The sequence below is a fragment of the Varroa destructor genome, unplaced genomic scaffold, assembly GCF_002443255.2.
Source record: "Varroa destructor unplaced genomic scaffold, Vdes_3.0 BEIS01000001.1, whole genome shotgun sequence".
Classification (NCBI taxonomy): domain Eukaryota; kingdom Metazoa; phylum Arthropoda; class Arachnida; order Mesostigmata; family Varroidae; genus Varroa; species Varroa destructor.
This window is the reverse complement of record NW_019211454.1, coordinates 14,006,623-14,021,731: the sequence shown is the minus strand read 5'-3', so window position 1 is coordinate 14,021,731 and position 15,109 is coordinate 14,006,623. Positions and strand designations below refer to the sequence as shown.

At 40.3% G+C, this 15,109-nt stretch overlaps 1 protein-coding gene, 1 long non-coding RNA gene and 1 pseudogene across 3 annotated transcripts; 2 read left to right on the top strand and 1 right to left on the bottom strand.

Moving 5' to 3' along the window:
- The first annotated feature begins 68 nt into the window (after nucleotides 1-68).
- On the top strand, nucleotides 69-6,544 carry LOC111252997 (uncharacterized). The gene is made up of 4 exons (XM_022811752.2): nucleotides 69-2,290; nucleotides 2,794-2,910; nucleotides 3,455-3,614; nucleotides 4,744-6,544. Exons 1-4 carry the CDS (start codon nucleotides 2,063-2,065, stop codon nucleotides 4,941-4,943), a joined length of 705 nt encoding a protein of 234 aa, XP_022667487.2. The 5' UTR covers nucleotides 69-2,062; the 3' UTR covers nucleotides 4,944-6,544.
- LOC111242949 (protein patched pseudogene) lies at nucleotides 5,754-13,122 on the bottom strand (annotated as a pseudogene). The gene is made up of 2 exons (XR_015318688.1): nucleotides 12,796-13,122; nucleotides 5,754-11,157 (listed from the first exon to the last, which is right to left on the bottom strand). The product of XR_015318688.1 is annotated as a protein patched pseudogene (transcript).
- Nucleotides 12,939-15,095, top strand: LOC147758288 (uncharacterized). The gene is made up of 2 exons (XR_015318761.1): nucleotides 12,939-13,193; nucleotides 13,689-15,095. It is a non-coding gene; the product is annotated as an uncharacterized LOC147758288 (long non-coding RNA).
- Nucleotides 15,096-15,109: the final 14 nt, after the last annotated feature.

Genomic DNA, 15,109 nt, shown 5'->3' with positions numbered 1-15,109 from the left:
ACTGAAAAAGGTAAATAAAATATGGGGACGATGCGAAAGAATCGATCGGGAATCCATAATGATTAAAGATATAACTACTAAGATAGTTATTTTATTTATTTGATTTTGCTAATGAACTATATTGGAGATGAGACTAAGTCAGCGGAGCTTCTAGATGTTCATTCGTTGTAAGAAATTGGCAATAGAAAACGCTTCTTCCACTATCTCTTGCGCTCTAGTAACGCAAGTCCAGTGTTTATAATTTGCTTACAAATAGTAACTGTATAGGATCGCTACGCAGAGCCCATAGAGAAGGCGTTCACCGATTAATACTGATTTTAGGCGGTGAATTTTCGATATTGATTATCCGCAATTCCGTTCCGTGTGAAGGACCTATAATTGCCGTACATCAGCTCAGCGTGGGATTGACATTGGCTAGACTAGTAAATAGGGTCACAGTTAATAACTAATACTACACTCTCCAATTTTGCTTACTCAAGTAGAAAAGCACCTCAGCGTACAGATCGAACTAAGTACGTGGTTTTGTATATATGGCTAAGATAATATATTTATCTGTAAACACGTAAGGAAAAGTATGACATGCGGCTAAGTAGCCTTATTATCATGGTACTGTTTCAAGCGACGTTAAACACGGTATTTAGACACGTTTGTGCTATCAGTCATACCTATTTTCACATAGTTCGTCTAAATATATTCCATGTAACCTTTTTAAATACATGGTCCTCGACTGTTTTGTGGTAGGGGTATAGTTAACTAATCCTAGCGATAATGACAACCGCACTTCGAAGACGAAGGCGACAGCAACCACCGATTAAGAAGCAAAGTAACAGAATTTCCTGATTCTTTTGTCTAAGATGGCTATCGAGCAGCTGTTCAGAGATATGCAGGCGACCTCAGTCAATGGTGGAGTCAGTCAGATGGAAGCATGACAAAACTGATTGGCCAGGCTAATTAACCCAACGAGCCAAACTTTCATGATCAACTTGTATATACATATATATTATGTGAAAGGCGTAGATAATAAAAGTTATATAAAATCCAAAATGATATGCTAAAAATATTTTTTTATTCAGCTATAACTATACATATAATTTTAAACGTACATATAGTATCTCTGGTTTCACACTTACTTTCCAACATTGAAAATTCACTACTTTGATTTTTAAATAATCATACGATTCCAAGTATATTAAAATTATGCATACAAATTAAAAGAATTTGCCTGGTAAAGCAATCTTTGGTTCCGTGAAGCATTTCCAAATTGCAATATGCGACTTGTGAGCAGGTGGCATGAACAAAAGAACTGATAAATTTCTTGAGTCTGCGAACCCCGCTTCAACTTTTGAAATGGGTTGTGCGAAAGCAAGCCTCTTAAATTTCCCAGTACTAGGCCTAACCGTAGCAGTTTCAGGGCCTCCCTTTCTTTGTTTGAACCAGCGCAACTTATTCTGGTTACTGAGTAACATTATTATCAACCCCCTTGTTCACCAACAAATTTAAGTAGGTATAGATTTGGCGAAAGTAACCCTCAGTTAGAATCAAAGATTAAATGTCTATTGCTCGACAATGCGATGTAAATCTCATACCGCTAAGCAGAAACCAAAGAGGCAAAAACCCTATAGCTCCAATGGTGTCCTTAGTGTTGCACGGGCGACTCTCCGGCTGAGTTAAAAAAGGTTCGGATGAAACCCTAACTCCGGTCGTATCCAGGGGCTCAAGAGTCGCAGGGCGGTGATTAATCATCTTCAAACAATGCAATTCTTCTTCTTCGTCTGATTGTGAGCGCTCAATGTAGATTTGACCCAAATTGTACGCTGGTAGAACACCTCAGTCCTTCTCGTCTCTTACTACGAATTCAAGCATCTGAACAAGGCTCTGTAAGAATGGGCGCGGGGTGTGGTAAACTCCACTTGCCAAGTGACTAGCATCGCTGAAACAAGCCAATTCATTTTTGACCCAGGCTTGGAAGTTGGGGAGGCGCTTCGACTTGTGTTTCAATTTAAGTTACGATAGCAGTTGTCCGTTGAGCGCTGGCCAAGCACTCTGCATTTAGCTAGCGTCTATGCAAAAGGTTCTATTGACCATGAAGTTTTATTACTGTTTAGTTGTGTTGATATCGCTCAATCTTGTAACGGTGGTACCGACGTCCAAAGCGGACCCTACGACTTCGGAAGTTTACGAATCGATGCTACAACGGACAACCGAAACATTTGATATGATGAAAGTGCTAGTGACGTACATAGGAAAAATCGTGATGCATCCGCTGGTCGTTTCCAGAGCTATGCCGACTGTAAGTTGCATAATCGAATCATTATGTTTAAATGAATATAGTGACTACTTATACCTAAAGTGGGTCCTTTTAGGATAAATTATACTTCCGAGTGAGGATACATCAAAAGTGTGAACTATATTATAATATACTGTAATAAAAAGCTATGAAGAACCACAGGAATTAGCGGACTTAATGACTCGTATTTTGAAGTCAACAATTTTGTGCCCATATTTTTAGCAATCATAACTTTCTTTTATAACGCCCCGTTATATTTAATGTTTTTGATTGATTTAACGAGGTCCTAGTATGCGAGAGGGCCTGCTGGGCGAAATAAGTGTCACTTATTTGGCAAACAATCTCGTTTAAAGAAAAAATTTTCATGTTTATTTTACATAGATAGATTCTTTGTTGTTTTCGTTTGAGTGCACTGTAATCAGAATTACGGCGGTAAATATGTTTTTAACAGTGGGATTTTTATGCAAAATTTAGATCAATTTATACCGAAGCGTTTTGGTTTACAGCTGAAGGATTACCTTCCAAATCTTGTCGGCACCGTGTTAGCTAGCGTTATTGAAACCCTCATCGAGTTCGGGAACCACTTAGTAAAATGGATTGGACCATTTATGAGCAGTGTCGAGGTGAGGATGCTGACAGATTCTTTTCTTTAAGAACAGATAATCATATAATCATTACTTCGGAGCAATTAAACATTTGCCGCAGTTTATAAAAGAAAAATTGAGCGGAAGTTGTCACAAAGAGTGCTTTTGTGTCTTTAACTAAGATATGTTTGACCTCTTTGGTACAATACGGCGCTTACCTAGCTAAGAATCTACATAGATACCGAATATTTTGAATCATAAAGTTTTGGCGGGTTTTCGCATCTGCTAATGTTAATAACTTCAGTACATATCAACTAGATATAGTTTTTTTTTTATAGCTGTGTGCATATGGCATAGGTGTTCAAATATACATTAACAAAACGTCGGTCCTAAATAAATATTTCAATCGTAGCGGTTAACGCGTCCCTGGCTGTTTTATGCCTCACCAGCAACACAGCACAGCATTGTCAAAGCTTTAATATGATGTATTTAAGCAAATCTGTATAAGTGGTTTCAAATTTTTGCACTCAAGTTATCGTTAAAAGCGATGAATTTCAAGTACTTAACTTTATGTCGGATTCAGATAAGCGAGAGGTCATTGAGCAATAGCTTTATCGGGCGTTTCCTCCACTGGGACATACTTGACACTGTTCTTCGGTTCACGCGCATTCCGAGAAACTGCCAAGCAAAAGCGGCTTGCGAGGCTGGCGCCTATGTTCTTCATCGTAACAAGCGAGTGGCTGGTATGTTAGCACAGTCTCGTACACGTTAATAGGGGTGCCATGGCGCCCCCGACGTACTTTCTTTTTGTCACCGCAAGTAATGAAACCGAATAATTGTTTAAGTGTAATTATATTATTTTAGGTAGAAAGCTAGACTACTATTATACGGACTCTAGTTGTTCTATAGAGCCGTTGATATGTAGCGCTATCTGTTGTTTGTAATATTTATATAGGATAAAGCTAAAGAACACAACAAAATGATTGATGAGGAAGAAGAGCTGCTTACTAATCTTTCGAGTGGACCGATTAACGCCATCCATGATATCTAAATGTACATTTTTTGCCTATTATAAATTATTTGTGTGCTTAACTTACTCTTATACAAAACTTCAGCAAGTGCAAACCTTCGGAACCTTGTTCTTCTTAATCTAATCAGAAAGCCAGCTGCAGTTACCCTAGATTAGTGCTACTTGTGCAATAAAACAGGCTTGCGCATGATATGTAGGGGCGCATAACTACGAAGATGAATTCGCCAACAAACTGGTTCGACCTTGCTATCAATAGCTTTTTGTTCCTTATATAAATTAGAAAAGTGTTCTGCTAAAGTAATCATCTCCTGCTATTCGTTAACCGTCAATACACGAATTTTTTGGGATCCCTAAGAAAAAGTTCCCTAATTTGCTTCTTCAAGCAGCAAAACTTCTCTGGGATTGAGAGCGTTCCCAATCAAAAAATTGCCAAGCTCATTTATGTATAGGTTCAGATCAGTTTGTAACGTTCGTTGCATTACATGTGTGATAAAATCAAAACGAAATCAATTTATCTTCGAATAACACAGTTTTTTTTTTATATAAATATATAAACGCCCCGTATCTATCGAGCATACATGCTATTTCTATTTTTTTTTGCAACAAAACAGGGTTATTTCTTTTTAAGTATCTAAAAATTGTATTACATAAAACTTCAAAAATAGTGCTAAGTTTTATCTTCTTTAGTTAACTCAATAACTTTTGCGCATGCTTTCGCCTCGTACCAAGAGACACGCTCCTTATGCCCTCTATATGATTTTTATCTCAATTTTTCGTGCTGTTTACTATGAACAATTAAATGAGCCAAATGTCCTATCTGTCTGTCTAATCAATGCTTGTAGGGTTTCTGAAGGCGATTCGAGCCCACTTCAGTAAGACATCGAAACACTGGCCTGCTGCGATGCAAGGATTGCGTGGTGAGGTATGCGCTGATTTATACCAGGAGTGTGCACGGAACTTCATCATGGCTACACCTACAGCCGGAATGCAAAAACCGCAAGGCATAAAAAATCATACCGTGAAGAACGACGCTAAAAAATAGGATGACATCAGGAGCAACAGCAGCAGTAATAGCACAATCTAAAGGAACGCTTAGGTTTTCCCAAAGGCAATTTCCATATCAAAGCCAAGGTCACGCATTGAACTTGCTCTAGTTACGTGCTAACAAACCCCACAAACGAATAGTTTGCAAGTGTTATTTAAAAAATAATGTGTAAGAATCAGACACATATGACCACACCATCTGAAAGTAGGTCAGGGTACTTCTCCACGAAGATTTTGTGACTCTTGTGTCCCATTTTTATTCTTCCAGTTATGGGTTTGGGTGAAATTGTTCATTTGATTTTCATCGAATTCCACTTCGGTGCGAGCCTTTTGGGGCACCGAACATCATGTTTTCGGCGCACAGACTTGGTGTAAAGAGCAGCTACGGCGGTATAGCAATAAAAGAATCTAGTCAAATGCATTTTTTTGAGAACTGCCACGTTATTTGTGACAGCCGAAATGCCGTCGACTTGAAGAATGGATGTATGTAATGGTAAATTTGGTCATATTGTAAACTAGGAAAGCAACATCATCGCAGATTAGGTCTATTCTATTTACTCAGTGGGTTTAAGTTATTGCTAAACAATAAGCGTCGCTAAACAAATCATAAGTAAGTTTCGGTATACATAACATAACAAACTGGCCTAATAGTTAACGACGATAATAAAGGTAACAAACCGTGCAACAGCATAAACAAAACGTGCTGCAGCATGTTGTTACAGCATACTTAAAGATATAAGTTTTATACTGTTAATAGCTTTCTATGAATCATTTGCTAAAAATTGTTGCTAAATTAATACAACGAGTGTTATCTTTAGTTGAAATATTTTTTATTCAAGGTAAAAAAAATACCCAGTTACTGTATTAACTATGTACAAGCGTATTTGTTTACAGTTTTCACAAAATATGATACAACAAATATGTCGTGAACATAACAGGCGTGATAAACGCTTGGAAAATGTGAAGCTGTCTAGCATTCTTGTTGGTGTCAAATAATGACAAAAAAAAAAAAAAAAAGGATTCGATTTTGTAACTTACCAATTGAAGATAGAACGTTGCTCAGTACTTTGCGTTCGGGAGCTGAGATCGTCATGCTATTTGTATTGCGAAGCTGATTTAACGGAACCAGCAAAAGGTATCAAAATACGGATAGTAGTTTGATTCATGTATGATAGATGGCTAGTCAAGCTTGCTGCTTCAGTCCATGGCGTTTATTAAGCTCGCTCACTAAAGATAGCTTGTATTTCAGTTTGAAAATGTTTTTCTACTGTACGCTTGTCGATTTTGTGAATACACAAATCAAATATTCGTACGCCTGCCTAACTTAAGAAGGATATGTTGAAAATCATTACTATGGCAGATCCGCTAGCAGACGAAATTAACACTTATTATTACAATATAATGTCGCGTATTATTTAATATAAATCAAAGTTATTAATAATATTGATAAGTGATTCTGAATCCATGCCACAGATTAGCAATATGAAATACGTTTCGCCAGCCTTTTGCATACGCACGCTTAGTTCGGATGAACCAATGTAAATACTCTAACAATAATAATAATAAATTATAAATAAATAAATAAATATATATAATAAATATTGCCTATGATCTGTTAATAAACGTGTCGCACTGTCACAGTAATGTACATTCGCTGACCAGCTAATCAGTCGCCTTCAATCTACAGTAGATGTTCACAATTGAGTAAATGAATCGTGGCACTCTTTATACATGTATACAATTCTATATTCGCATACAATGTTTGGCAGAAGATGAAGCTCATATCAACTGATTAGTGAGGTTCCATCAAACGCTGATCCCTGCTCACTAACGCCTGAATTCTCATTGGTGACGTTCTCGGTCTGTTAAACGAAATTTTTAACGAATGTCACAAAGCAAGATTTTTGCAACGAGGTAGACCGCTTCCTGGGAACGCCGAAGTGCCGACGAACCACAGGTCCGAAATACACCGCTTCTGAACTTTACTATACTGAACTTTGACTACAGTTCTCAATCTCTGTCTAAACAAGATTACAAGTCAACCGTGGCCGCCTTTCCAACGAAATCTGCATATCCGTTTAACGTAAAACGCAACGTTGCCGCTTAACTAATTCATTACCAAAAATTTCAGAGGTTCATGTTCGTTATACGAGTTGCATACATTCGAAGCAGACAGTTCCCCTGGCCGCATGCAGCTCAATAACCAGTCCATTTATACGCTAACGACGACAATAAAAGAACTTCGTACGTCGTGTAAATCTATAAATTATTCCAAGATAGTTATTGACCTATTCATACTAACACCGGCAGTGAATGAATGATAAGTGACACCTCGCTCCGATATTAAGTATTTGCCTAGAATTCAGTTGTGCTATTGCATCGCAGGGAGTTTGAGTTTCATTTTTGCCCTCGTTTTCACTTTTGTAGTGTCGCCTTTATTAAGTGGTACTCTGAACGCCCCTGAGGTGCTTTGGGTCTCCCCATCCGTCGATTCCGACGAACTCGTAGTTACTTGTCCTAGTAATGAGCTCCTAACAATAGTTGTTTCAACAGTGATTTCTGGCAAAATAACAACTCCTGTTGGCGTCAGCGCCGAGCCTGGAGATGTCGTCCTGCACGAGGTTCTTTCTTCGGATATCGTCGATAATGAGTGTCGAGGGTATGGAAGTTGACATACTTCTGAGGACCCCCTGTCCGGATGAATCTGATAATTACTACCGAGGATTGAATGATGTTGAAAGGAATGCGTTGCCGGAGAGGAAGCTCGGAGCTCGAGCTCTGGCGATGATTGCATACTGGGAGTATCGATTTGGTTCGGGTTGTTGTGCGGGACCAATTCGCATGAAGGGCCAATCACGCTCAGGAGAACGGGCAGCACGACAAAACTGTTATACGCATAGATAGCGACTATAGCGGACAGCAGGCACGAAAAGTATGTAGAGACAAAATCGAATTCAGAAAACGCCAGCAGTATCACGCTGATAAGCTTGTTTATCGTTGAACATGTTAAAGGAGTAATCATGTATTCTAGTGCCATGGTTGTTCGGTGTTTTTTCGTAGAGCCGAGCGCTGTTAGGAACCCGACGCACAGGCAAAGCATTGACTCCATTCCTAGACCGGTACTAACGACGGCTAGCACTGCAGGAACTGCGTTCAATGCTATACCCAGGGCATGCATTGCACCAAACACTTGAACAAGACTAACACCCAGCAAGAGGACGATAAGAAGTGTCGTCCAGACATTAAGTAATACCGTCACCAAGACGACGGAGATCGCCACAAAGATAAACGCAACTGCGGACGCTAAATAGAAGCGCAAATGTAGATACTGCTCCCAGTAAATAAACGGCAGGCCCGAGGGGAAATTGGGCAAGCCTCGTTCCTGAAACTTATCAGAGATCGATCGAACTCTTGCGACTGCAGCCGTAATCGTCGAAGTTGAACAGAGATCGTGTAAGTAAAATGGCATCTGAGCGAATTCAATAGCAGACGACTTGGCAATTGTGAGATCCTTGGTGTCTTTTGTGGTGGTTCTTGTGTCGCGCCAGTATCTCGGCTGAGGCACAAGTGAGCCACGGGATAATGTGTAGCCGAGCGCGTCATGGTTATACCATGCAGTGAGGTAGTTGTAGAACGGTTTGGGGTTAATAACCCCTTGAGAGTCGACAAGTCTATTACGAGGGAGAAGCTGTTTATCCACTGGTGTGTCAGCAAGGCCCGTTTGTACAAGCAGTTTATAAGCTAGGATGCCATCTTGTGATGCGTTAGCAGTCCAACCCTCTGCTGTTATGTGTCCACTTTTCCATTCCTTGTCAAATAACTCCTGCAGTTCGATAAGCCACTTTCTGAAATAGGTAAGCCAAAATCCCGGCAAATCACCATGTTCGTTTTTAACGATCTGCTTAACCTTCTTCAGCGCGTTATAATATTCGTACAGAAGACTTTGATTGGACGGGTAATCAAAGTCGGCTTGAGTGATTGCGAAAATGCGGTAGGTTCCAAAATATCGTTCGTGATAGCGAAGGTACTCGTATTCTTCAGTATGAGCGGGGATGACATCGGTAAGTTTGATACCATTCTCTATATAAAAAACTCCCCAGCATCCGAACATTAGCAGACCAACAAGCGATAAAATTAGCAGACTTCGCATTACGGGACGAAAGATCAAAAAGTTGTAGCCCTTTATAACGAATTGAGTCAGCGACCATCTACAGCATCTACTTTTCACAATACAAGGAGACTCCTCCCGCCTTACTTGTTCAATTTCGTGTCGCGGTATTTGGACGCTATCAAATCGAGAATGATCGCTCACTTGCGGCGTTTCATAAGCCGGAACTGCTGTACCTGCACTGCTTTCGGGTCTTGGTCGTCGGGCTGAATGAGCAGTCCGTTCGTGATGGACCGGCGATCTCTTCCTGTAGAGTTCAATACTACACGCCGCTGGAAAGAGAAAGAAAATTGAGGTCGCTGAACATGCATGAACGATGGCACCTTGCCACGAAAAATGCCGCAAAGCTGAGATCGGTATGACGGACGCAGCAGCGAAGGCCAGAATAACCGACGCATTCGAAATGACGATTACCATGCCCGTACGCTTCATACACTCGCCTATCTGCCGGTCAACGGGAACCGCGCCGCTGGTTATGATCCTATTCAGCGTGTGCACTAATAAAAACATACTGTTGCCCCCGAAGCTGAGCGCTAAAAATGGCAAAACCCGCGTCGTTGTCGCGTTGAAGGCCAATTGCAGCACACCACACAGGCCGAGTCCTGCCGAGATGCTGAACCCATGGAGAACAACACCGAAAAGACCGACATAGAGACGCCACCAACCTCCTGACTGTTTCACGAAAACCACTGCGGCGCACTCGTGCGCAAGAATGACGACACTTCCTGTGACTAAATGATAAACGTCTGGTATGGTAAATCTGTGTAGGGCATTTGTGAGGGCGTTGAATGTGAACGTAGTGAAACGGTATGTTTGAGCTTCGGGTAAGAGGTTTGACAGACGTTTCATTTCACTGTTAAACTGGTTTTGCCAAGCTTCGATGACTTTGCCCGCACTTTCAATGCTCCAGCCAATATCGTGCGAATAATGTGTGTCCCGATGAAATTCAAACATTTCCTTGTTATCCATGATCTGCACGATGGTTCGCAATGCCGCAGCACTGACCACTACTCCTGAGCGATCTCTTTGAATGCCACCAATGGTTAAGGCTTCCGGCCAGTGAATATACTTACTTGCGAAACCATAACAGCCTCCTGTTAGAGTCGCACCAATATCTGGTAGGCTACGAGATTTCTTATTCGGGGTGGTATCGGGACACAAATCATCATAAGGATTAAGGCACGGTTTTTCTTGGTATGCTGTGGTGATGCCTGCCCGGGACATAAAATTATCCATACGTTCAAATGGGAAGTCAGGAGCGTTCATGCTCTTTTTCATGATTTTTGATAGATTAACTGGGTTGAGGTTAAGCCAGCTAAGATTCTCGATTCCGAGAGTGTCCGAATTCATCGAGTACCATGGGTTCGTCAGTTTCGAGCCTTCCCAGAAGCAGCTAAGTGGAGTCACAATTTCGCAAGGCATTATATTTTCAAATAGTTTATCGACGAAACTCGGCCCAAAACTTGGTGCAGTGGGCTTTACGCAAATATCTGCGAGGCCCCATTTGTAATCGAAAAGCTCCACTTCAACCTGAAGAGCTTGCCGTAACAACTCGACGTGTGCGAGAAGCCCTTCGTGATGAAGCAGGTTCCCACCTGAACTTGCCGTCTGTATAATAACTTGTTCGTTTCCTGAGGCCGAAAATTCGAGTTGGTCTTGCAGCTGCTTCAGCTCTCGTTGAATACGCCCACCCTCCTCAGTCCAAACCTTGTCCAACTCATACTCGAGCCCAACGGATTTCAATCCGACGCTAAGAACTGTCAAGGTGAGCAGTCCAACAAAAAGAATTTTGCCAGGATGCTTTTGAATCGTACATCCTAGGCGAAAAAGGATATCTTGAAGGTGTTGCCTTACCCATAGCGATGCTAGGTTTCCTTCGGCTCTGCCATTTTGTATTTCTCTGTAGGCGGTACAAGCATCAGTCCAACTTGTTCGCGTAAGCAGGTCACGTTCGACTTTTTGTAACGAGGAAAACCCGTTCGAATCATGTTCAGGCATGTCGTTTCTATAGGTAAGAATCCGTCGCCTCCTTTGCTGGGTTCACCTGTATAAATGGACAAAGCAACAAAAAACAGTGAAGTACGAATCACTCAAAATCAAGTTTAGAGGATTATACTAAATGAAAAAGCATCGAATCTGACCTAGCTGTTCTAACTTTAATTTATAAAATTCTAAACGCTGCAGTAACCATTCTTCTTGCCAGACTTTAGGTTTAGTACGGGCTGCTTTTATCCATTGGAAAATAGGCCGACTGCTGTAAACGCAACAGTTACACTTCATTCATACTGTCATATTATAACTTTGCCTATCATCTTAGCAAGTCAATACCGACCCCATATATTTGCGTTGAGAACAATAACGTAACACTTATGATCCAAGACATTTCATATATTTCATTGGAATAGGAATGAAGATCTTTTTTAGACGGCTTACTTAAGCCAAAAAAAATTGCAACAATCTATAAATTTCATTTTAGCAAGTCTCAGGTGCGGTATTTTCCCTATAGCTTTAAAATCGCATTTTCAAATTTGTCCAAGGAACCTTAACTCGACCTGACTCCGAAGAGACGCCAGGCTAAAAGCAGGATCACTGGCCTGCCTTTTGCTCAAGCAAAATTTGGTAAATATTTGAATTGAATAATAAAATAGATCTGTGTCAGTGTAGCTTGAACGCAAAATTTGCATCTTTGGAAACTAACAGTTATAATGTATATGCGCAATACTGTTTGCTATATCATGCGCCTATTATATCATCTATGTCACACTGCAAGAACAGCATTTATTCTGTTCTAATGGTATCAACAGGAATCGGATTGATGACTTTTACTTTGGCGCTATTGCTATATCGGCTTAAGCCGCTACACCGACAGATATTTTCTTTAACTTTTATAGAAACTGATGTTTCTGAATCGGGAGCTCGGCTGCATGCGGAAATCTCATCTATTGAAAGTAAACTACTGTAGCTGTTGCGTCCATCACTGTTCGGAAATGGCCTTTTTGCTTTCAGCTATATCTACGCGTGCTCAACCGTTACACGAACTATACTGTTTAAATAACAGTTATCTATCTTATAAAATAAGTATCATACTATATATGTTAAGCGATTTTCTATTTGGCTACGGAGAGAATCATGACGATTTGTAAATCTCATTAATAGGGTTAATACTAAATTTCGTCCTTTCTTGACCTGCTATGCTCAATATCAAGTGGGTCTAGAAATAATTAAGGCTACTGAAGCTTTGTCCTAACTACTCTGTGAAAAGCTAAATTACACTGCCTTTTCTATTTAATTCACCTCTATGTAATGATACTCATGTCATGAAGAGCCGCTGCACCGCTTGTCATATATATATATATACACATATAGAAATTTGATTAATGAAATTTGGCGAATTTTTTAATTACACTCGACGTTCTATTTCAGGCAATAGAATCTAAAACGGGCAACTCGCAACGGCGTAAACAAGCTGATTTTGCACGCCTCTTAAAGCACTCAACGTAAAAAGTCTGATAAAGAGATCGCCGGCTACAGTTAGGCGCTTAGTTACAATAAGAATTCAACTATCGTCTATTAATAGCAATCATCCAACATGACCCCTTCCCCTTACCACCCTCCCTCCCCCCTCCCCCCGCCGCCCAACAAAGTTTTTTCCTTCCCTATAATTCGAATAGCGTTTGTATACCGCGAGTCGTGAAGTTCGGAGGAGTGCGAACGGATTAGCATTCCAGTGAACGGCCGCTTAACCTAACGAAGTCACTGCCCTGCGTCAGAAACTTGCACCAGAAATTTGCACCAGAATCCTGCATTCCCCGTACATGCGCCGCGATGAAGTACACTACAGGCCGCACACAGAATAACATCTCCCGTCATCTTTGGTGCACAGATCTCGGTATCCGGGGTAGATCGGGCCGCCATAGCATCTTGGCTCGTACAAAGGCTGATACGTATACACCACGGGCCTCACAAGAAGACAACAGGAGTTTCAGAATCGAGAAGAACGATACATCAGCTGATGTCATAGGAATCGCGGGAAATTTAAATATGTACTACATTCACACTGTCGGCAGTCTTGGAGAAGAGGTCGGTTCCTAGTAACAGAAACAAATTTAACGTTCTTATTCTAGTTAGAAATTCTGGCCCTATCTCCGAAGATGGCATCTACTGCAGTCCGAGATGTCTTGCATTAAAATCGTGATCATAAACTCCTAGAATAAAGCAGATACACAGCCCCGTATTATGGATGCGCAACTGTAATTATTTGCTTTTCCGCCGCAGAGCGATCCTGCTCGGGCCACCCAATGTTCTCCCGTAAACGAACCGACCGTGAGGAATTTATGCCAAAAATCGAACTCGTTCACTCGATTTTTACACATTTCATTTAGTCAAACATATGTTGATGTAGGACTATGTATGATCGCTTACATCAAAGCTCACAACAACACACTGCATGTTTATGTTATACGTAATGAAATTGTCTAACATTACAGCATATTTTTTCTTCTCATTGTTCGGCATGCAAGCCTTACGATGTGGGAGAGGAATAATTCCGTGCGTCTATGCCATTCGTCCTTACAGGTGTCGGAACACGACAAGTAGCCATCTTAAACGCTTTTTCACAGAGTGAAAATTGCCAGTTAAATTTTCATTCGAACAACTGAAAACAGGCCTACGATCCTCGTCCAGTCTGGGTTAACTGCCATTGATGTAAGATACGCCTGAACCATTAGAATAAGCGCACTGCAGTGTCGAGCCTGGAATGGTCAAAGGCAACTTGTACATAATTAGTAAGCCGGGCAGATGCACAGTAACCCTGTTATAATGCTGGAAATACATATATATATATGCACGCGTTTCTATCGAGTGTTAGATTTTCAATCACTAAAACAAATTGCGAAAGGGTGGTAAATCCTCTTCGGCAGCCGTTCTTGTCGTTTGAAAAAAATGTTATGTGAACGTAAAACTTTTCGATAAGTTGTATGTTTTACACCGTGATATACTCACCATGAATTTGAATTCAAGTGTAGATTGTAATGCGCCAAGCAAAAATCCTCATCTGTTAACCGTATTTCAAAGAGTGTCTTCTATTGATAATAATACAGATTATTATTATATGGACTAAAAAATATATAATGAGAAAAATAGTTGTTATATAAACTTGTACTTATCGTCGTCAACGGCTCATGCTAATTCGATTCGTATACACATTCACAAACTTCATACGTATGCAAATGAATGAAGTTCATGATGTTTTGAAGTGCCTGTGCTATATAGTACTTAAATCGAGAACTCGATGTGACTAAAATAATGGTACATAGTCGTTCGTACATAGTCAGTTTGTCGAGTACACGTTCTTTCGCAGAATAACATCTAACTTTTGTTTGTTAGTAACAAAAAAATCGCTTGGAAACTACTATTGATTGATGAAGGCGTAGAACGAATTGGATTAAATCAGGACTAGCAGCATTATACGGTGTAGGTGGACCAATTAGCAACATCACATAAATAATATAGATCATCCTTATTCATTTTATGAATGTCGTTCGTCTGTAGAATTTGTAGAACACACAAACTTTATTCGTTTTTACTTAAAGTGTTAAAACTTTTTTGTTTTACTAAATAACTTTCTCTCACTCGTAGTCGTATTGGCTTTGTATGGCTCTGGAAGGCTTTTGAAGCGTGAGGTGCGGCTTTTCTATAGTAATAACGGATACTGTATAATTATTACAAACAAAAAAATAATAAATAAATATTTGAGTTTAAGATCAAGATTTGATTGGCTGCTGCCAAACGTCAAGCGGGGGAACCACTGAGGCCAGTTCTACTAAAAAAAGATCATAACTGAATATATTTTTGAATGATTCCTAAGACCACTGTAAAGGGTCCGTGACCTTGCATACTATTATGCACTTATTTATTGATCAGTGCAAAAGTGAGAAAACAACGAACGGAAAATTTCTGCGAAGTTATTTTCTTGTCACCAATGACACAATTTTGAC